This window comes from Dipodomys merriami, unplaced genomic scaffold (genome assembly GCF_024711535.1).
Source record: "Dipodomys merriami isolate MVZ:Mamm:240054 unplaced genomic scaffold, mDipMer1.0.p SCAF_51, whole genome shotgun sequence".
NCBI classification, from domain to species: Eukaryota; Metazoa; Chordata; class Mammalia; order Rodentia; family Heteromyidae; genus Dipodomys; species Dipodomys merriami.
In genome coordinates, this window is record NW_027206080.1 from 5,631,856 (window position 1) to 5,653,533 (window position 21,678).

At 38.8% G+C, this 21,678-nt stretch overlaps 1 protein-coding gene across 3 annotated transcripts in view; it reads left to right on the forward strand.

The window, feature by feature from the left end:
• Mpp7 (MAGUK p55 scaffold protein 7) overlaps positions 1 to 21,435 on the forward strand; it is a 218,188-nt gene extending 196,753 nt beyond the window's left edge. For 2 of the 3 annotated variants that reach the window (XM_069998202.1, XM_069998204.1), the window contains 5 exons: positions 2,902 to 2,982; positions 11,802 to 11,895; positions 12,928 to 13,036; positions 16,420 to 16,563; positions 18,153 to 21,435. In XM_069998202.1, coding sequence (XP_069854303.1) covers positions 2,902 to 2,982; positions 11,802 to 11,895; positions 12,928 to 13,036; positions 16,420 to 16,563; positions 18,153 to 18,332 — 608 coding nt within the window. In that variant the 3' untranslated portion in view covers positions 18,333 to 21,435. The remainder of the gene's footprint in view (positions 1 to 2,901; positions 2,983 to 11,801; positions 11,896 to 12,927; positions 13,037 to 16,419; positions 16,564 to 18,152) is intronic. The other variant, XM_069998203.1, reaches the window with a different exon arrangement.
• Positions 21,436 to 21,678: the final 243 nt, after the last annotated feature.

Consider the following 21,678-nt stretch of genomic DNA (forward strand, 5'->3'; position numbering starts at 1 on the left):
AACTAGACTGGCAGCAGTAGTGATGGACAATCATAGATCTGGAGGAAGCGACAGGAAGGCTTCTGGGTGTGTCAGTACAGGGATGGAGAAGGATGGAAGTTACCATTGTGGGGACCACAGAAATGCATCTGGTAAGGGGAATATAGAAAAGCCGTGGCACACTTAGGTCATATGTAGAGACTTAAAGGTGTGGTAATACCAACTGTGGAGGTTTGAGGGTTTTCTGCAATCAGCCATCCACGTACGGGTGCCACTGCAGTGATCCTAGGAAGCTTTCTTAACAAGTATGCTAGAAAGGACCATGCATAGGAGTTGAAGATCTCCTAGCAAATTCTAGTGGAAGATACAATGGCCCAAAAAAGGTGAAGATTTGAAAGGCAGCTGGATAAAAAGAAAGGAAGGAAATCAATGCACTAGAGGTCCATGTAATCAGACCTGGGAGAACTCTAAGAGGATCAGGAAGTGATGTCACACTGGGAAGTTGGAATTTAGTATTGCCCTTACTGATGACAAAGCCCAGGTGTGCCCAGTCATGGTTGAAGTGAAGGCTCCTGAGGTCAGAGAGGAAGAGCCGAGTTTTGAGCCAAGCCCAGTCCTGTGTTGTACAGTAAGAAGAATTGTAGGCATTGTGGAGGGTACCATGGGTTTTGTTGTTGGTTTTTTTTTGTTTTGTTTTGCTGGTCCTGGGGCTTCAAGTCAGAGCCTGGGCTCTGTCTTGAGCCTCTCTGAATTCAAGGTTAGTGCTCTACCACTTGAGCCACAGCGCCACTTCTGGCTTTTTCTGTTTATGTGGTACTGAGGAATCAAACCCAGGGCTTCATGCATACGAGACAAGCACTTTTCCACTGAGCCCCCTTCCCAGCCCAGCACCATGTTCTTAATGTCAGAATGCTTGACCTGTCAGTGGAACCAAGGTCTGATGTGCATGTCCCAGTATTAGGCTAAATCTTTGGGAGCCAAGAATATGCTAGGGTTTTCAGGTAAAAATCTTTAGTACCACTGAAACTGGCCCATCTCCCAGGCTAGTAGGGTTTTTTTTTTTGTTGTTGTTCTGTTTTTGTTTTTGTTTTGGGTACTTGTTCTGTGACCTGAACTCAGGGCCTGGGCACAGTCCCTGAGCTGCTTTTACTCAAGGCTAGCACTCTACCACTAGTGCCATGGCTCCACTTCTGGCTTTTTGGTAGTATAGTGGAGATAAGCATCTCACAGACTTTTCTGCCCCACTGGCTTCAAACCTTAATCCTCAGATCGCAGCCTGAGGAGCTAGGATTACAGGTGTGCAGGTGTGAACCTACTGGTGCCTATCTCAGAGTAGGTTTCTTACACTACTCCTAAAAGTCAAAGCCAGTAGTGTATAACTGTCTTCATTTTCATAATCTTGACCTTGAGTTACCAGTGATTCTTAGCATTTTCAGAACAGGGGAAGTTAGTGGAGAAATGGTGCCTGACCACAAAATGAGAAAGGCAAAAGGTGGTGGGGGACAAGCACTAGGGGGACAGCTGAGGGTGTGTGTGTGTGTGTGTGTGTGTGTGTGTGTGTGTGTGTGTGTGTGTGTGTGTGTGTGTGTGTGTGTGTGTGTGTGTGTGTGTGTGTGTGTGTGTGTGTGTGTGTGTGTGTGTGTGTGTGTGTGTGTGTGTGTGTGTGTGTGTACTGGGTGGAGCTTGAACTAAGGTTGTTGCTCTACCCCTTTGAACACACCTCCAGTCTGACTTTTAGCTGGTGGTAAATTGCAGATACGACTCAAGTACCTGAGTTCAGCAGCAGGCACTGTGTGTAATTTCTTTTTCATTCCTCCAAGAAATGGAGCGTTGCCACTCAGAATGACATCTGCTCAAGCACTGCAGCATTGCCTCATGCAGTTTCACTGGGAAGGGAGTGCTGGAGGGGAACAGAGGGGAGCCAAGTTCAAAGCAGGCTGGCCCTCTAGTCTACTGTGCCCACTGCACTACATAGTCCTTAACTGTCTCTAAAGGCAGACATGTGGGAAGCTTGGGGAAAGGAATGCCAGCTCCTTGGAGCTCAGTCCTTCTAACTTTTGATCTCAGCTCACATTTGAAACCTCTGTGTTTTGGGCACCAGTATCTGGGGCAGGGGGGTGGAAGGACTAGGAGAGGGCTAGGAGCTTTCTCTGAGCTTTTTTGCTTAAGACTAGTGCTCTACCATTTGAGCCACAGATTCATTTCTGGGTTTTTGTATTGGGTTTTTAATTGGAGATAAGAGACTCACGGACTTTCCTGCCTGGCCTGGCTTTGAACTGCCATCTTCAGATCTCAGCCTCATGGGTAGCTAGAATTACTGGCATGAGCCACTGGTGCCTGACTGGCATATAATTTTTAATATATTTTTACACTCTTGTAAATACCATTCCTTAGTAATATACTCACATATTCTCGAGTTATTATTGAAAGCATATTGAAAGCATGTCTAACCTTTTCTGTGGGAATGTAAACTTTAGAAGTAAAAACAAACAAAAAAAGGACAGTGGAAGAAGTCCTGACTGGTTCTTATATGCAGCTTACCTATCAAATAACCTCTTTACATTAAATATAAGATTGGGCCTGTGTTCTCAGTCTAACTAATGGGTTTGTGGCAGTTATAGAAATGCTTAGATGGTGTGGTTTGGCTTGAACTCGGGGCTTCACTCTTTCACTTGGCTTTCTTGCCCAAAGCTGGTGCCCTACCACTTGAGCCACACCTCCACTTCTGGCATTTTGCTGGTTAATTGGAGAGAAGAGTCCGACGAACTTTTCTGCTAGGGCTGGCCTTAAACTGTAATTCTGAGAGCTGAGCCTCCTGAGTAGTTAGGATTACAGGAATGAGCACAACCCTCCCCCCCCCCCACCTGCATCTTGCTTAGATGGTGTTTCATTTGAATGAGTTTCCATTATCCTGTTTTTCAGGCCCTGTAGGCGTGGGGCTGAATGAACTGAAGCGGAAGCTGCTCATCAGTGACACTCAGCATTATGGAGTAACGGTGCCCCGTGAGTTTTCTGTTGTTCACCGTTTCTATGACTACACCATAGATTGACCCTAAATATTCACAGTGCTCCACTGCACTAACACTGTTCTTAGCACTCACCCTCTAGACCCCACCCCTGCAAGCAAACCTTTGCTATACGCTGAGTGGGAAACTGAGGCACCAGTGGATAAGGGAGTTGCCTTGGATCTCACAGATTATTGGCAGGATATTTATTAATGGCAGATTCCTAGTTTCAGATTTTTATGGTGAACATGAATACACAGATGACATCAGCTTGCTATTTACAAATTTTTGTCTGAGTACAGGTCTCGCTATTCTGTTTCCTAAAATAAGTGCTAATGTTTTCCAGAGGGTTTTTTTTTTCCAGCAGTTTTTCAATTAGAAGGACCAAATCATAGAGAGCTGGAGGAGAGGTCTCATAACGGGAACTTTCTTAATTACCTTTTATATGTGGTAATTGGCAGGTGGTGTCAAATGGGCTTTTTTAATGGCTATACAGGCCAAATATGGCAGGCTTCTTTTCTGTACCCCGAAAGAGATCTATTTTTATAAAAGTGGTTTTCCTAGTCATTTTTACAAATGAAATATGATGCTTGAAACATTTTGATCTCCAGAATAAATGCCATTTGACTACTTAATATGTTGATGTTAGAAAGCTCTCTAAAAGACTAAATTGAAATGTTGGCTTTTTCAAGTGGTTTTAGTAGTGTTTGAAAAAAAAATCATTTGTATATTGCCCTTAGCAATGTTCTTTAGCTTTGGAAGAGTTCAACTTTGTTTTAAAATTATAGTTTTCTAGTACCTCAAGTTCTTTCTTTTACTGCATTTTTCCGAATTATTGTTTGTAATCATTTTCAGCCATAAGTTATAGGACTGTTGGTTTTCACCAAGGGAGATAAAAGCTAGGAAAATGTGGAATTAGGATTTTTTTTTTTTACTTTAATTCCCTTCTCTTACGGAAGTTGAATTGTAATATACAAACAAAATTTTACAAGACAATTATTAAGCTGGCAGGTGAGCAGTTACAGGAGGTGAAAAAACAAATGTATTAATTTCTTACTCTATCTTCATCTCTTTGTTCGTCTTAATTTATGCAGTCCTAACAACAGTGTAAAATGGAGGATATTTTCTCCCTTCCCCACAGAAGGAAACAGGGAAGAAAGGATGCATTGATCCGATTAGCGTTCCATAGACAGTAGCAGCACTTAGATGTGAAGCCATGTTTTATGATCTCACTTCTCATATTATTTCTCCTGGATAGTCCCAACAATTCTATCAAGCTACAGTTAAACCTGATCCCTTTTGAGGTTGATAAATGTGAGAAAGGTCATCTCTCAAACATAACCCACCATGATGGCGTTAGTTGTACTAAAGGTTCCAGAACAAGGTACTTTGGCCTCGGCTTATCTTGCCATTACAATTTTTGCCTCAGAAGGTTCTGGGTTTGGACTCTCCAGAGATGTCCTCCACACAGTTGTTTTCCCACTCTGATTCACTTCCCCAAATATTTTACAATAACGATGTTTTTTGGGTTTGCCTGATAAGAATCATTCTTACGGAATGATATGCCCCATTCTGTTTTTATAAGAAGCAAGCACCACAGGTAATTCAGAATGTTAGAGATATTTAGGAAATAGGGAAATAGCCTCAATATAGGATGATTTATAATTAGTAAAAGAATACAGTTTAGAAGCAGTTTTGTAATTTAGATTGTCATGCTTGTAAAATACTTAGGATGGACTCTGAAATACGGTGTTTAATTCTATAATGTTCTTTTCCAAAACATGCATTGAGTATCCACCAAAGTAAGGAGAGTGAAGAGAGTTCAAGCAGTGGAACCCCTCCACATTCATGAAGGAAGTATAAATTAACTCAGTGTTTTGGAAACCTAAGCAGCCATATTTGCAAAAGCTGTGTAAACACACATTACATGACTCAGCCATGCTCCCAGATTATACCCAACAGAAGTGCATATTGTACATCCAGCAAAAGACATGTATTAAGACATTTTTTTCCCCCAGACCTGGGCTTGAACTCAGGGACAGGGCACTTTCTTTAGCTTTTTTACTCACAGTTGGCGCTTTACCACTTGGGCCATGCCCTCCCTTCCAGCTTTTCCTTGATTAACTGGATATAAAAGTCTTTTGTGTCGGGTGCTGGTGGCTCATGCCTGTAATCCTAGCTACTCAGGAGGCTGATATCTGAGGATTGTAGTTCAAAGCCAGCCTGGGCAGGAGAGTCCGTAAGACTCTTATCTCCAATTAACCCCAGAAAAACAGAAATCGTGCTGTGGCTCAAGTGATAGAGCCCTCACCTTGAACTGAAGAGCTCAGAGACAGCACCCAGGCCCAGAGTTCAAGCCCCACGGCTGACAAAAAAAAAAAGAGAGAGAGAGACAGAGAGTCTTTTAGATTATCTATCTGCTCAAGCTAGCTTCACACCAGGTTCCTCAGATTGCAACCTCTTGAGTAGGTATATTCTGATAGTCTTAAAAACATTATTTATAAGAACCACAAACTGAAAACTACCAAAATGCCTACCAGCAGTTGAATGGATGAGTAACTATGGCATGTTTACACAATGGAATCCTAGAGTGAGAACAGATGGACCACAAGTGACCAGAACAATGCCAATGGATCTCACAGGCAGTATATTGACCAAAAAGTAGGCAGGCAGGAAAGAGTATGTGTTATAGCTCCATCTGTTATAACCATAATAAAAGAGCAACAGTGGTATGCACTATTAGAACAGTGGAAGAAATGGATGAGAAAGACAACTGAGGCAGTGATTGCTAGGTTCTTGTCAAAGTACTACTTCTGTGGGCATATTGATCTATGAGAGTTCATTAAGCTGTAGGATAATTGCATGTGTATTTTGACTTCTATGTGAACCTTGCTGTCTGTGTGTCATACTCAGAGTTTTTTACTGGGAAGGGAGACTTGAACTCAGGATCCAGGTACTACTATCTGAGCTTTTTTTGCTCTAGGCTAATGTTCTATCACTTGAGTCACAACTGGCTTCCAGCTTTTTTGGTGGTTAATTGGAGATAAGTCTTACTTCCAATTTTTTAGCGATTCATTGGAGACAAGAATTACCTTCCCAAGGCTTGCTTTGAACTTCAAGCTTCAGATCTCAGCCTCCTGCGTCACTAGGATTACAAGTGCAAATGCCCTGGCCATACTCAGGATTTTTCATATTAAAAAGAAATATTTATTTAGTTCCTGGTAATTTGCTGATGTCAATTATTTTTTTGTTTAGATAAAGTGTCATAGTTATCTACCTCTTCCCCAAGGAAGTCAAGAAATGACACTTCAGGGACTGGGAAGGTGGCTCAGTAGTAGAGTGCTTGCCTTGCATGCCTAAGGCCCTGGGTTCGATTCCTCAGCACCACATAAGCAAAAAGAAAAAAGCCAGAAGTGGTGTTGTGGCTCAAGTGGTAGAGCGTTAGCCTTGAGCTGAAGAGCTGAGGAACAGCGCCCAGGCCCAGAGTTCAGGCCCCACAACCGGACCCCCCCCCCCAAAAAAAAAAAAAAGAAATGACACTTCAGTACTGTGTTTGTAACTACTTTGAATTTATAACAATTTCATTTTTCTCCAAAAAGCAGTATCATGTAACTCCTAAATGTTAAGTCCCAAGAAATGTGTCAGGAAGCAGTTTTACAACTTGAACTTACATAAAGTCAGTTAACTACAACATCACCAGAAGTCTGTCTATATGGGACTTCTATTGAATGTGAGGTCCATAATGCAAAACATCATTCTGAAGCAAAAGGCAATATGTTTAAAAATGCCAGATCAGGTAAATGTGATTATTTTTGGGCTTTTGTTTGGCTGAAAAGCAGTTCGTAAAAGGTACTATTTAGTAGATATCAAATATTTTGTAGATTGCAAAGTCTGTGTAGGCTGGACTTGGGGAACTACTCTCCTCTGGGAATCACTTCCTGTGTTCCTTATGCAGGTTTATATCAAATTGTTATCTCAGAGGTTTCAAAGTGTCCACATTCTAGAACGGAATTTTCAAAGTCATAATATAGCCCTTGGACTAAGGATACAGTTCAGTGGTAGAGTACTTGTTAACATACACGATTATTCTTTGCAGAACAAACACTATAAACTACAACAACAACAAAACTCATAATAACCCTTGTAATCTTCTCAAAGGAATTCAGATGATCTTACTAACAATATCTCCTTAGTGAGTTTATGAGGTTCAAATTAGACCTTAACACACTTCACCAATGAACTCATATCAAACCTGGCTAAATCAGGTTCATCCTAATATATGCAAGCACTGTGGCAGTAAACATACTCCTTTTTCAGTGGTGTCAGAATAATCTTGCTCCAAACACCAGTTGATATGTTTAATCCTTGAGGGAGACTTTATGTGTTGAGGGTGATGATCCTTAAACTGTTTTAACCAGCTTCTGCTATTCCAGTTGGAGAAAGACAATCTTTTCTCCCTTCTTGAGAAAGTAATGCCCAGAATATTCTGTTTGAATTTCCAATAAGACTTTTTTTTTCTTAAGCCTACTCTTTGCTAAACCAATAATGCCAAACCCCACAAATAAACCTAATTAATGAATGAATTTAGCATATTTCCAAGGACATCCTACTAATTCTAGTAACTGTCATGTTCTTGGATATGTATTATACAATAGGCTCAAAAGAGCATTTTTCTGCTGTGAATTTTATTCTTAGTTTTTATAATAGAATAAAAAATTTTTATCAGTATTTCACCCTGTTCCTGGAAAGGCTATATTCTGTCTCTCAGGGAGCCACAAGTGGAACAATTTTGAAGAACTGTTAGGAGAGCTGAGCATCATGCAAATAAAATATGCTTGATAATTCAAGAGAGCTTGATCATCATGCTAATAAAATATGCTTGGTAATTCAATAAAAAGGAACTCAATTTTAGGGTATAATTTCAATTATTTAGGCTTTGGAAAAAATCATTCTTTCTGTACTAGGTTACTTTTTTTCCACTTCACATGTTTATGATATTATTAAAATATAATTGAGATAAACAAACTGCACATATTTGAAATGTACTGCTAGATCTGTTTGAATACATGTATGCACATGTAAAACCTTCATCTGAGACAACATAACAAACAATTCTATCTCCCCCCAAATTATCTATGCCTCTGCAGTCCAGCCCTCTGTCAGTGACCCCAGATTATTATACTAATTCCTTTGGGTTGGAATCATCAGTACTTTATATTGGATTATACATCATGTAACTGTTGTACTCCATGTGCAGTTTTGTACTGTGTAGCACGGGTCTGAGATTCCCCGTGCTGTTTCATAGGTCAGTAGTTCATTAGTTGCTTTCTTGGTATAGAAATACTACAATTTGTTTATTTGTTCATGGATATTTATAGGTTCCTCCATGACTCTCATTGTTGGTAAAGTAATTAAGATGAATTTGTGTATCAAACTTTCTATGGACATGTTTGCTTTTCTTAGGCAAATAAGTGGAATGGCTAGGTCATAGGTTTAATTGTTAATGACACTAACAGATGGTTCTCCAAGGAGATTATACCCTTTTACACTAAGGCTAGAGGTGAGGGTCAATGGTAGTGAACAGCTTGGCCAAACTCAAGATCCTGAGCTCAAATCCCACAACTAACTAACTAAATTTATATAAACAAACTGCCTTGTAATTTTGGTATTTCCATAAGCACTTACAGAATTACAGACGTGACTGAGTCTAAGCAACTATTTTATTATTTGTGATCTGGTTCCCTTTGTGTGCTTAATTTTCTTTTCCTTTCTTTTTCTGCCTTCTTTCAGATTAGCTGAATGATTTCCACTATTACATTTTAATGTATCAGTTCACTCTGATTTATATCTTTTAATTTCTTATCTCTCACTTTAGGGATTACAACATGCACACCTAATCATTCACAATCTACTTAGAGTTAATTGTGTCATTTTTATATAAACTGTAGGAAGCTTGCCATCAGTATTAATCCCTTTTTACTTTCTGCCTTAATCTTTGCTTTGAATGTAATATATTTGCATACTTTAGAAACTATTCCAATATAATTTTACTTTAAAACAGTCATATTTATTTTAATTTATTTAAAAGGAAAAATGTAGTCTTTTATATTTATTCAACTGTCTAGCATTTCTTGAATATACAAGGTTTTTTCTTTTCATTTCTTTTCAGCCTATAAAACACCCTTTATCTGTTTTTTTTTTTTTTTAGCATAGTCTGCTAGTGAATTTTGTGTTTTTTCTTATCTGAGAGTCTTTATTTTACTTTATTACTGAAAGATATTTTGGTTGATAAGTCTTCTCTTTTAGTACTATAAAGATATTATCACATCAATTTCTTGTTTCTGTGAATTATGAAGCCTGTGAAATTTTAAATCAGTATTCCTTTATGCACATTGTATGCTTTCTAACCACTTTTAAGATTTCTTAATTTAATTTAGTTTTTAATCATTGGTTTTAATATGTCTAGGATTTTTCCTCCCTGAATTTGTCCTAATTATCTGCTCAGTTTCCTTTTATCAAATGTGTGTGAGTCTGTATGAGAGAGAGAGAGAGAGAGAGAGAGAGAGAGAGAGAGAGAGAGAGAGAGAGAGAGAGAGAGAGAGAGAGAGAGAGAGAGAGAGAGAGCGCGCACACATGCACCTGCCAGTCCTGGGCTTGAGCTCAGGGCCTGAGCACTGTCCCTGAGCTTTTTTGCTCAAGGCTGGCACTTTACCACTTGAACTACAGCTCCACTTCTGGCTTTTTGCTGTTAATTAAAGATTAGTTTCACAAACTTTCCTGCCTAAGCTGGCTTTGAATCACATCCTCAAATCACAGCCACAGCCTAGTGAGTAACTAGGATTATAGTCATGAGTCTCTGGCACAGGGCCCTTTTACCACATTTTATACATCCATAGTTCTTATTTCCTTAAATCATATTTTTCCCCAGTCTCTCTTCCCTCCTTCTAGCACCTCAATTACATATATGCTACATACTTCAATATCTTCACATAGGTAGGAAGCTTGTAGCAATATGAATCCCTCTTTTACTTTCTCCCTTAATCTTTACTTTGAATGTACTGTATTTGCATACTTTAGAAACTATTCCAATGCAACAGTCATATTTATTTTCATGTATTTAAAAGGAAAAAAAATAGTCTTTTATATTTATTCAACTATCTAGTCTTCCTCCATTCCTTGAATATACAAGTTTTTTCTTCTCATTTCTCTTCAGCCTATAAAACACCCTTTATCTGTTTTTTAGCATAGTGTGCTAGTGAATTTTGTATATCTATGTTTATTATTATCTTTATAATTCAGATTATGTCGTTTTTATTATGTTTTTAGTTTCACTGGCGCTTAGCTCCATCCTCTAGTCTGCTGTGACCTTGTGTAGTGATTGGTCTTGATCAGATTTTTTTGGTTCCACTTGATCCTTCTTTTACAGTCTGTATTTCTCTGCTAAGAATTTATGACTACTGTTTTGGTGTGTTTTCCTTTACCTTATAAAGCAGAGTTAGGAAATTGTGTTCATATCTGTGTTAATTTCAGCTCCCAGGGCATTCAGGGTTTGCATCTTTCTTTTCCCTTGTTTTGTATAATTTCAAATTGCATTTTTAGATGTTGGCAATCAACTATGCTATTTTCTATTTAGTTCCTCAGTTCTATCTCATTTACCTGTCCTGTGTTGGTGTGGGTCTGCCCTGGCTCAAGGGTTGGTCTGAGACTTGTGTATAGGTTCAAGGCTGTATTTTCTTTCTTCGGGTTTGAGTACAAAAAAGTTGCCATCATTCAGGAGTTAGGCTAAGAGTTGTATATGCTAATTACAGCTCATTTTCATGAAACCAGCAATGTTGGTTTGAATCAGAGCTGCATGTCTAAGGCAGAACAAACTAATGTTCATTCATACATAGAATTAAAATATTTCCTTCTCTGCTTTCTCCCTATTTAGATTTCCTCCATATTCTTCAACCCATAAAGGCTATCTCCCTTTTTCCCAACCCCCACCCCCATCTCTTTTCAGCAAAGTATGAGAGATTCTAAGAAAAAAATGAAGTCAAGCTCTTCCCCATACAGTTTAACACCCCTCTGCAGTCTATCAGTTTGATGTATTTTTGAAGAGGTTTTAGTTGGGATGGAGGAAGGATGGGCTGTAGTGGGCTTCCACTCACCATAGCAATACTGGAAAACTTTGTGTTGTTGTTTATAATGAATCTGGCTTCTTTTGCTTCTATATAATCCATTAGAAACAATTAGACACAATTATTGGATGATGAGAAGTTCAGTGGTAGTTCAAGAAGACACAATTTACAGCTTTACAAAGGAATGGTGACTAAGTACATAGAAATATTTGACTTCAGTCAGCTGGTAAAACAGAACTTTGATACATACTCCTGTGGATGATAATAAAGTAATTTCTGAGTTTACCTTGCAACCCAGTAGACAAGAAGCCTACCTATTTCAGTGGAAGACCAAAAACTAAAGATAGTAAGTACAATGTTTGTGAAAGAAAGGCATTTTCCTGAAAGAATTAAATGCCACTTTTATTTATGTATTTATTTATCATATTAGAAAGCTTTCGTTATAATGAATAACACAGACACACAATGCAGTTGAATTTTTAGTCCATCTTTAAATTTTTACTTTATTGGAAAATCTGAGTTGATGACGCTTTTCATAATTTTGTTCGCTAATGTGCTTTTTATGTTTTGAAATCCTATGGAAGAAAATGGTTTTAAATACATCTAATGATTTATTTTTAAGGTTTTTTTTTTTCTTTTGGGAATTTTGATGGTATCTTTTCTAACCTTTTTTTGCTTTTTCCCAATTAAATCACAGACACCACCAGAGCAAAACGAAGCCAGGAGAGCGATGGCGTTGAATATATTTTCATTTCCAAGCATTTGTTTGAAACAGACGTACAAAATAACAAGTATGTGGAAACTGTCGAATTTTTATCTGACCGTGTTGTTTTTCAGCATGTCAACATTTACACAGTTTACATAGTACCACTCCACCATTTGAAGTGCATTTTAATTGGTCATAATCTTTGCAACCCATAAATAGTGATCATCATAATTGTTCCCAAGCGTCACCTCTAATTTTTGCATAATTTAGATGGTTTTCTGCTAACTTCAATGGGTAAGAATTATTTTTCAGCATGCGAAAAGGTTGCTGGTATTGTACCTTGTCCTCTTTCCAACCCGCTAATTGAATCTCAACATGTTAACTTGGGTACAGTTTTATTTTTAAAAACCAGTGGGTAACTATGTAGTGTGTTGCCAGTTCCACCATCTCTTTCATACATGCCTTCGACTCACATAGGCACTTCAAACGCTTGAAATAAAGCTTTACATGTAGCACCCCTCTAGCTAGCTCTGATTTCTCCCTCCCTATCACATGCCCAGGATTTTCATTTGCTTAAGCATGACTATTTTAGGGTATCAGAAAGCAATGCGTATTTGAATGTAGGATTGTGGGATTTTTTATTGAAACATCAAAATACTTTCTACACTTTTGGTGCAATGATTGTGTTTTTATAGCACATAATCGCTGCCCGGGTACTATTAGCCACCACCCAGCTCCTGGAGTTCTGAAGGCCAGCTTGGTTACTCTGTAGGCAATGAAATTCCAGTAGTTTCTATTGTTTGCCTTATTCACTGTTTTATTGCATTGCATTAGTTCTGGAAGAGGGGGTGATGGAAAGCATTAGGTCTCTATTGGACCAAAGTACTTTTTTTTTTTCCTGCTTAAGTGTAACACAAGCAAGTGTTACTGATTTGAAAATGTAGAAGATTTTTTAAAATTGACATTTGCTGAAGTACTTGGCCCTGTTTATTTTATTCAACACAGTAGAAAAATTACATGTTCAGCAAAAGTATCTTTTACCTATGAATTACAGCTTTGCCACCTGCATTTTTTTAAACTTAACAAATGATTCTAATACATCTCTTATTTCCCACAGGTTCATTGAATATGGCGAGTATAAAAACAACTACTATGGCACAAGTATAGACTCAGTTCGGTCAGTCCTGGCTAAAAACAAAGTTTGTTTGTTGGACGTTCAACCTCATGTAAGTAAAGGAAGCTACCAGTACCCTTGTGGTGCATGTGATCTCCTATGCTTCATGTGAGCATTCAGTGTAAGACACTGTTAAAGACTAGTAATTCCACTATAATTTGAAACAGCCCTTTTTGAGGAATAAAAATATATAAAGTGTGAGAGATGGAGAGAATGATGAAAAGGGTGACACTAATCAAGATGCATTGTTCTCATAAACTGACTTGTTGAATTGAAACCCTTCTGTACAACTACTTAATGATAGGAAGGAAGGAAGGAAGGAAGGAAGGAAGGAAGGAAGGAAGGAAGGAAGGAAGGAAGGAAGGAAGGAAGGAAGGAAGGAAGGGAGGGAGGGAGGGAGGGAGGGAGGGAGGAAGGAAGGGAAGGAGGGAGGGAGGGAGGGAGGGAGGGAGGGAGGGAGGAAGGGAGGGAGGGCAAAGTTAGGCAAAAAACCCACTTATTTTTTGTGCCAGTCCTGGGGCTTGAACTCAGGGCCTAGGTGCTGTCCCTGAGCTTTTGTACTCAAAGCCAGCCCTCTGCCACTTGAGCCACAGCTCTACTTGTAGCTTTTTAGTGGCTAATTGGAGATAAGAGTCTCATTTACTTTACTGCCTGAGCTAGCTTTGAACCAAGATCCTCAGATGTCAAAATTAGAGCTAGGATCACAGGCTCTGATGCCTGGTTGATGTTGTGCATATATGCAACTTACATTCTCTGGCTTCCTTTTATGGTGTTTGTAGCCTTTAGTTGTCAACAACTGATTGAATAATAATACATAAAGCCAAGTGTGGTGACTCATGTCTGTAATCCCAGTTACCTGGATGACAGAAGGACAAGGATCATACTTTCCCCAGACAAAGTTAGTAAAAATATGCATCAAAACCAAACAAGGTATGATGACGCACATCTCTGGTCCCAGCTACTCGGGAGACAGACAAGATAATCTCATTTTGAAGCCAGCCTGGGAAAAAGCAATGAACCCTATCTAAAAAACAAAACTAAAAGCAAAAGGATTGAGGGCATGGCTCAAGTAGTAAAGCCTTTGCCTAAAAATTTTGAGGCCTTGAGTTCAGTTCCGGTACTATAAAATAAGTAAAATGAAATGATGAAATGGAATGTATCCCAAGACCTGCTAACTTTGAATTATACAATAATTTTAAAGAATTCTCTCTTCTAAATTATGTTAAGTGAAGTAAGCCAGGCCTAGAAAGATAAAGGACTTATGTTTTCTCTCCTATACGGAAGCTAGATCTAATTTATAAATATACAAACAAACACAGGATCATGCACATGTGTACAAAACATATTAACCGGAAGTATGGTATATACAGGCGAAAATTCAAATGGTGTATCTGTCCTTAGAAAAACTAACTCAGAGTCTAACCAGCTGGGTGCTGGTGACTCACACCTGTAATCCTAGCTACTCCAGAGGCTGAGATCTTTGGATCATGGTTCAAAGCCAGCCTGGGCTGGAAAGTCCATGAGACTCGTATCTCCAATTAACCATCAGAAAACTGGAAGTGGAGCTGTGGCTCAAAGTGATTACACTCTAGCCATGAACAAAAAAAGCTCAGGGATACCACCCAGGCCCTGAGTTCAAGCCCCATAACTAACCCCCTCCCCCCCCCCCCCAATAAAAAGAAGACCGGGACACTGGAACTTGAGGGGGTAAATAGAGGAAGAGAGGGGCAGGGAGAATGTAGTTACAATATCCAATGTGTATCACATGAAACCAGGAAAATTGAAGGGGGGAGGTTTGGGAATGGTAGGAATGGAGGAAGAATGATGAGAGGGTGATACACATCAAGATGTTATATTCATAAACTGATGTATTGAATAGTAACTCCTTTGTACAACTAATGATAATAAAAATATACTTTTTAAAAGCCATTGATAGCAGTAAGATAAAGGCCCATTTTGCTATCTTATTTTTTAATTTAATTTTATAGTAAAGGTGTTGTACAGAGGGGTTACAGTAACACTTACTTGTGTAATGAGTACATTTCTTTTTTGGGGGGGGGGGCGGGGTCCAGTGTGGGGCCTGAACTCTGGGCCTGGGCACTGTCCCTCAGCTCTTCAGCTCAAGGCTAGCGCTCTACCACTTGAGCCACAGCGCCACTTCCGGCTTTTTTCTTTTTGCTTATGTGGTGCTGAGGAATTGAACCCAGGGCCTCAGGCATGCAAGGCAAGCGCTCTACCACTGAGCCACTTTCCCAGCCTATGAGTATATTTCTTATTGAACATTGATACTCCCTCTTATCTTTCTCTCACTTTTCCTCCCTTCCCCCACTTCCTCTCCCCACCAAGTCTTAAAGTTTGTTTCCAACATAGTGTCTTGTGAGTATCCCTGTTGTATTAGTTCACCCTTTGTTCTTTGTCTCACCATTTTGTTGTTCCCCTTCCCTTCCCCAAATCAGATAAACACATGTAGAAGACACAGGTACCAAAATAAAAAAGAATGACAACAGGATAAAGCAAAGGTTGGGGGGTGGGGGGGATGAAAGAAAAAATAATAATTTCAGGGCTGGGAAGGTGGCTGGGTGGTAGAGCGCTTGCCTTGCATGCCTGAGGCCCTGGGTTTGATTCCTCAGCATCACATAAGCAAAAAGAAAAAAGCCGGAAGTGGCCCTGTGGCTCGAGTGGTAGAGCACTCGCCTTGAGCTGAAGAGCTGAGGGACAGCGCCCAGGCCCAGAGTTCAGGGCCCACGACCAGACCCAAAAAATAATAATAATTTCACACAGTACATGAAAAACAACAACAAAAAAAATATTTTGCACAAGATCTGTTTTCCATATGTTAACATCTACAGTTTCACTAACTTAATGTTTCCTATTGCGATTTCTGGAGCCTAGGGAGCTACAAGTTCTTTTCGTTTCTTTCTGTTTTTATGTTCTTGCACTGTATGGCCTTCAGTGCAAAGAGTTCAGACTAGTTCTTTGTATTACATTTGGTTGCCTCTTGGCTATATGACTTCTGAGTGCATATCACTGAACTCTTTTGTACATACTATTGAGCTATCATGATCCTCTGCTAGGACTATCCTAGACATAGAAATTTTGGTTACCAGGCTGGGAAGGTGGCTCAGTGGTAGAGCACTTGCCTTGCATGCATGAGGCCCTGGGTTCGATTCCTCAGCACCACATAAGTAGAAAAAAAAAGCCGGAAGTGGTGCTGTGGCTCAAGTGGTAGAGTGCTAGCCTTGAGCTGAGGAGCTTAGGGACAGCGCCCAGCCCAGACAGAGTTCAAGCCCCACAACCGGACCCCCCACACACACCAAAAAATAAGAAATTTTGGTTATCTTCATAAGTTAAAGCATTTGCCATTCTCTATTCTAAAAAAAAATCAATAATGTATAAAGTGAGGAAAAAATATGAGAAAATGTTTCTTATTTACAGACGGTGAAACATTTACGGACACTAGAATTTAAACCCTTTGTAATATTTATAAAACCTCCATCGATAGAGCGTTTGAGAGAGACTAGGAAAAATGCAAAGATTATTTCAAGCAGAGACGACCAAGGAGCTGCAAAGCCCTTTACGGTATGTAAGACCATGCGTGCACTGAGACAACCACTTTGGAAAAGCCCACATGGCTGCAAGCAGCAAAGACTGTACGTCTGTCTCTAAGTGGTAGAATGGTTGTTAGGCATATCTGTTTTCAAAAGTTGTAATTTCTGGGGCTGGGAAGTTGGCTCAGTGGTAGAGCGCTTGCCTTGCATGCATGAGGCCCTGGGTTCAATTCCTCAGCACCACATAAACAAAAAGAAAAAAGCTGGAAGTGGTGCTGTGGCTCAAGTGGTAGAGTGCTAGCCTTGAGCTGAAGAGCTGAGGGACAGCGCCCAGGCCCAGAGTTCAGGCCCCACGACCGGATCCCCCCCCCCAAAAAAAAAGTTGTGATTTCTATGTGTGTGTGTATGGAGCTTAATAATTAAATTGACTCAAAACTATTTTGTACTGCTGGAGGATATCATAATTCAGTGGCCTAGTACACACATTTATATAAAAAAATAGTTCTGTCTTAGGATAACCTTTTTTTTGTTTTAAAAAATTTTTTTGTGAGCAGGTCCTGGGGCTTGAACTCAAGGACTAGGCACTGTCCCTGAGCTTTTGTGTTCGAGTTAGTATCTACCACTTGAGCCACAGCTCCACTTCCAGCTTTTTGGTAGTTAATTGAAGGTAAGAGGCTCATGGACTTTCCTGTGAGCCATGATCCTCAGTTCTCAGCCTCCAGAGTAGATAGGATTATAGGCATGAGCCTCCAGTGTTCAGCCAATAGTCTTAACTTCTAAAGCTTAAAACACCAAAATCAGTTAGTTTATTGTGAATAATCTCAATGAAGCTTGCAGTAATTTGCTTTGTCTGCTAATATCAACAATCACATTTAGTAAGTATGATTTCAGGCATAGAATTAGCAGACTAACATTGAACATATATTTTCCATGACTGCACACCAGAAGTGGCATGTTTGTACCATGTATTGTCATGATATGTATGAAGAGAAGCTGTCCTTCCTGGTCTTTATTTCCATTCTTAAGATAATGTATTCTACCTTTAGCTCAGAAATAAACAAAGCCAAAAGCCAGTGACTCATGCCTGGAATTCTAGCTATCCAGCAGGCTCAGAATTGACAGTTGAGATATGAAGCCAGCATGGGCAGGAAAGCCCATAAGACTCTTATCTCCAATTAAACACAATAAGCTGAAAGTGGGGCTGTGCCTCAAGTGGTAGATTGCCAGCCTGCCAGCCTTAAGTGAAAAAGCCAAGGGATAGAGCCCAGGCTGTGAGTTCAAACCCTAGTACACACACACACACACACACACACACACACACACACACACACACACACACACACACACACACACACACACACACACACACACACACACACACACACACACACACACACACACACACACACACACACACACACACACACACACACACAGTGATCTTGTAAACGAGTCATGGTTAAAGAAGGGGATTTTTATTCCTGACAAAAGATGCAACTCTGAACCCACAACAGCTGTAGGTAAACCCACAACAGCTGTAGGTAAACCCAGGGCGGGATGTTTTCATTGATGTGAGCTGACTTAATTGCCTAGTTAATGAATTTTTTTAATCTTTTGTAGGAAGAAGACTTCCAAGAAATGATTAAATCTGCACAGATAATGGAAAGTCAATATGGCCATCTTTTTGACAAAGTTATAGTAAATGATGATCTCACGGTGGCATTTAATGAGCTAAAAACAACTTTTGACAAATTAGAGACTGATACCCATTGGGTGCCAGTGAGCTGGTTGCATTCATAACTAAGGGAAATTTCCACAATTATCTTTGTAATGTGCATGATCCAATCAGTTACCATTTTAGTGGCAGAGTTTTATTGTTGTTCTTTTTAAAATCTGTATCACTGGCATTGTATACAATCTTGGTAAAGTTGAGTACTAGTTGTGTATCTTTTTTTCTTCCTTATTTAAAACACAGTGTGTGACTATAAGATCTGTAAGTCCACATTTTCACAATTCTATATTCTTAGAAAAACTCTGAACCTTCTAATGTCTTTAGTATAACTCAATCTGCAGTGTAAGATTGAATTTTTTCAAACACATCCCTAGACATAGTATAGACGGGAAGGAGTGCCATCCTTCAATGAGCCAGATGTGGTGACCTTCACTTGGCACATTGCCCTTGAAGGTAATAATTGAGCACCTTGAACGGCTCCAGACAGATAAGTCCCTTTGTTATTTCCAAGTGAATCCTTTTAAATCTAATGAGGCTGGTAATGAGACAATGTCCTCAAACTATTTCAGAAGTGTAAATGTTTCCTTGCATATGCAATATGTTCATAACACATACATTTTACAGTCTACAGGAATAATTAAAAAATGGACCTTGAGCAAGTAGTCTTTGTCTTACAGTGCTTACCAATTCTATGGTAGAAAATGTAATACATTATGCTGTCCAAACTGGCCTCAGATTCCTGAATCTTTGGCTTCATCCCCTGTAGTTGCTGGGATTACAGGCACATGTCACCATACCCAGCTTGGAAAATAGACTTAAAAATTATTACAAACATAAAACCTTTTATGGTATTAGTAAGCATGGTGGTATCTTAGGGTAAGAAATGATTACAAAGGACATTTTTTTTTTACTTACAGAGACTCAGAAGACATTTCTGGAGTTATCAGAAGGTTTTCTATTTATTTCATTTTTCATTTTCTAACTTTGGATTTTCTCAGTAAATCATAAATATATGATTCATATTCTAAAATATTTAAAGTGCATTTTATACATTAGTGATACAGTTAAAGAAACGTGGGCATTTTTTCCAGTTTTTATACTTGATCATTTAAATTGTGCTAACATGTGTTTTAGAGAACTTTTTAAATTGTACAAGGGAATTTCATCCGGATAAGCAATAGATACATATAATGTACTTTGATCAAATTCCCTGTATTACTTTCCTAATCACTGGGAAAACTTACCTGATGTTAATGTCTTTGTCACTAAAATGATCAGACACTGTCATAACTTTGACATTGTTAAGTAGGTTAAGAACAACACTTACTTTGTAAGTGTTTAGATGGAACCTCTTGTTTTCCTTTGTTACTACTGATCTTCATATAATAAAAACACTGCAGATGCCCTCAAGTTCTGTTAGAAAACATGCCATCCTTGCATGCATGAAGTCTTGCCAGGGGAGAATCACAGCTCTGTGACCTCCAAAAGAAATGATTTTTGTTGCTTTGTAAACAGTTTAGATGTCATGTTTAAAATAATAATGCAATTTTATATATTTATGAGATCTCCAAGAGGCATATTTTTAAATTATCAAATGGGGCTATTCATAAATTGTATGTAAAGATGCATAATATAAAATAGTAGTTTTATAAGTCAAGGTCAACATTCCATGTAAATATCTGACCTTTGCTCACAGCTAGAGCCACACATTCATTATACATATATTGCACGTTGGGTAGCATTTATCACTGGATTTTCTTCAGACACATCGAACACAAGAAGCTATTCCACTAGCTCCATATTACATTCATACCAGAATAGCCTGACAGTCAGACTAAATGTTACTTAAGTTTTTTGATTATATAAAAGCCATTCATTTAAAAAAGAAAAAAGAGGAAGCTGCAGAGCAGGTTTATCCAATATCATTCATGCTACTTCAAAGTCATGTGGCTGGTTTAAGAGAAGTGTGGTTTGATATGGGACATTCTACTCTCTGAACATTGACTAAAATGTCTTCTTTTTCTTTTTTTGGGCCAGTCCTAGAGCTTGAACTCAGGGCCTGGACACTGTCCTTGAGCTTTTATGCTCAAGGCTAGCACTTTACCACTTGAGATGTCTCACTTCTAGCTTTTTTTTTTTTTTTTTTTTGAGGTTAAGAGTCTCAAGGACTTTCCTGACCAAGCTGGCTTCAAACCTCTGTCCTCAAATCTCAGCATCCTAGGATGACAGGCATGAGCTACCAGCACTTGGCTCATTGACTAAAGTTTCTTATAAAGCATGACATCCTGTATCAAGAATGATTGGAAATGTATCATATTCTAAGATATCCTCTAAACAATTTAGGCAGCCCATATTTTTGCCTCAGATATTTACCTCGATTTTCCTTTTCTTCATTCACTGTCTCAATTCTTTATTGTGGGAGATACAGTATAAAATAATGGAATTAGTCTTTTTAGGTAGTGGAAGCCTTGGGGATATTTAAAAAATTAGAAAACCAGTGCTGAACAATATTTTTAAATACCAAAAGGCAATTTGAGAAATGAGGTGGTATACATAGGCTTATAGGTGATGCTTCTTGGTGGTTATAGAGGTTGATTAAAATTGAGTAAGGCCAAACAAAGGGCTTGTTGGTAACTGTGGCTGAAGACCCTGGGTTCTGTACTTTCCTCCCCTCCTCTTGAAACTCCCCTGTCCATCCACCCCTAACCTCCCCCAGGAGAGAGCCCTGTGTACCTAACTTTCTCCTAAGAGCCTGCTTCCTACATGGAATACCAGCCAGTATTTGAAAGAAGAGGAAAATCCGTTTGTCAAGATTTAAAATCCAGCACCAAGAAAGAATTCTGCCTTCCATTCTAACATCCGATTAAGACTTTGTCAACACAAAAAAAGTGAAACTGAACTATAACTTTTACCATGACTATACTGCCCAGTAGGAAAACTCTGTTACCTTTAAGGCTAACATTCCTGTTGTTGTATTATAATTGAATGTATCTAAATTGTAATAATATAAAATCGACAGACATGTAATCTCAGATTTACAAAGCTATATTGTTAAAAATCTTCCTAAAGATATGGATTTTTATTATTTATTTTATTTTGGACTAGGATGGATTTAGAGATAAATATAATGGAAAACCTTTTATCTTAATAAAGAATCTGTATGTGCTTACAGTGGTTTTTGTACTTGAATATCCTATTTATTATATTCATATTACATTCCCTTCTATTCTACTGTTTCCCTTGGTAGGAAAAAATTTTGACTATAAAGTGAAGAAATTGATGTTCCCATGTGTAAAATTAAAGTTTGTATTTTTCTCATGGTAGTCCTCAAGATCTTTAGACACATGGAATTTGTCTTCTTGTCCTATTACTATAGCAGTTTAAAGAGCTACAGTAGCAAAGATGCCCCTCCAT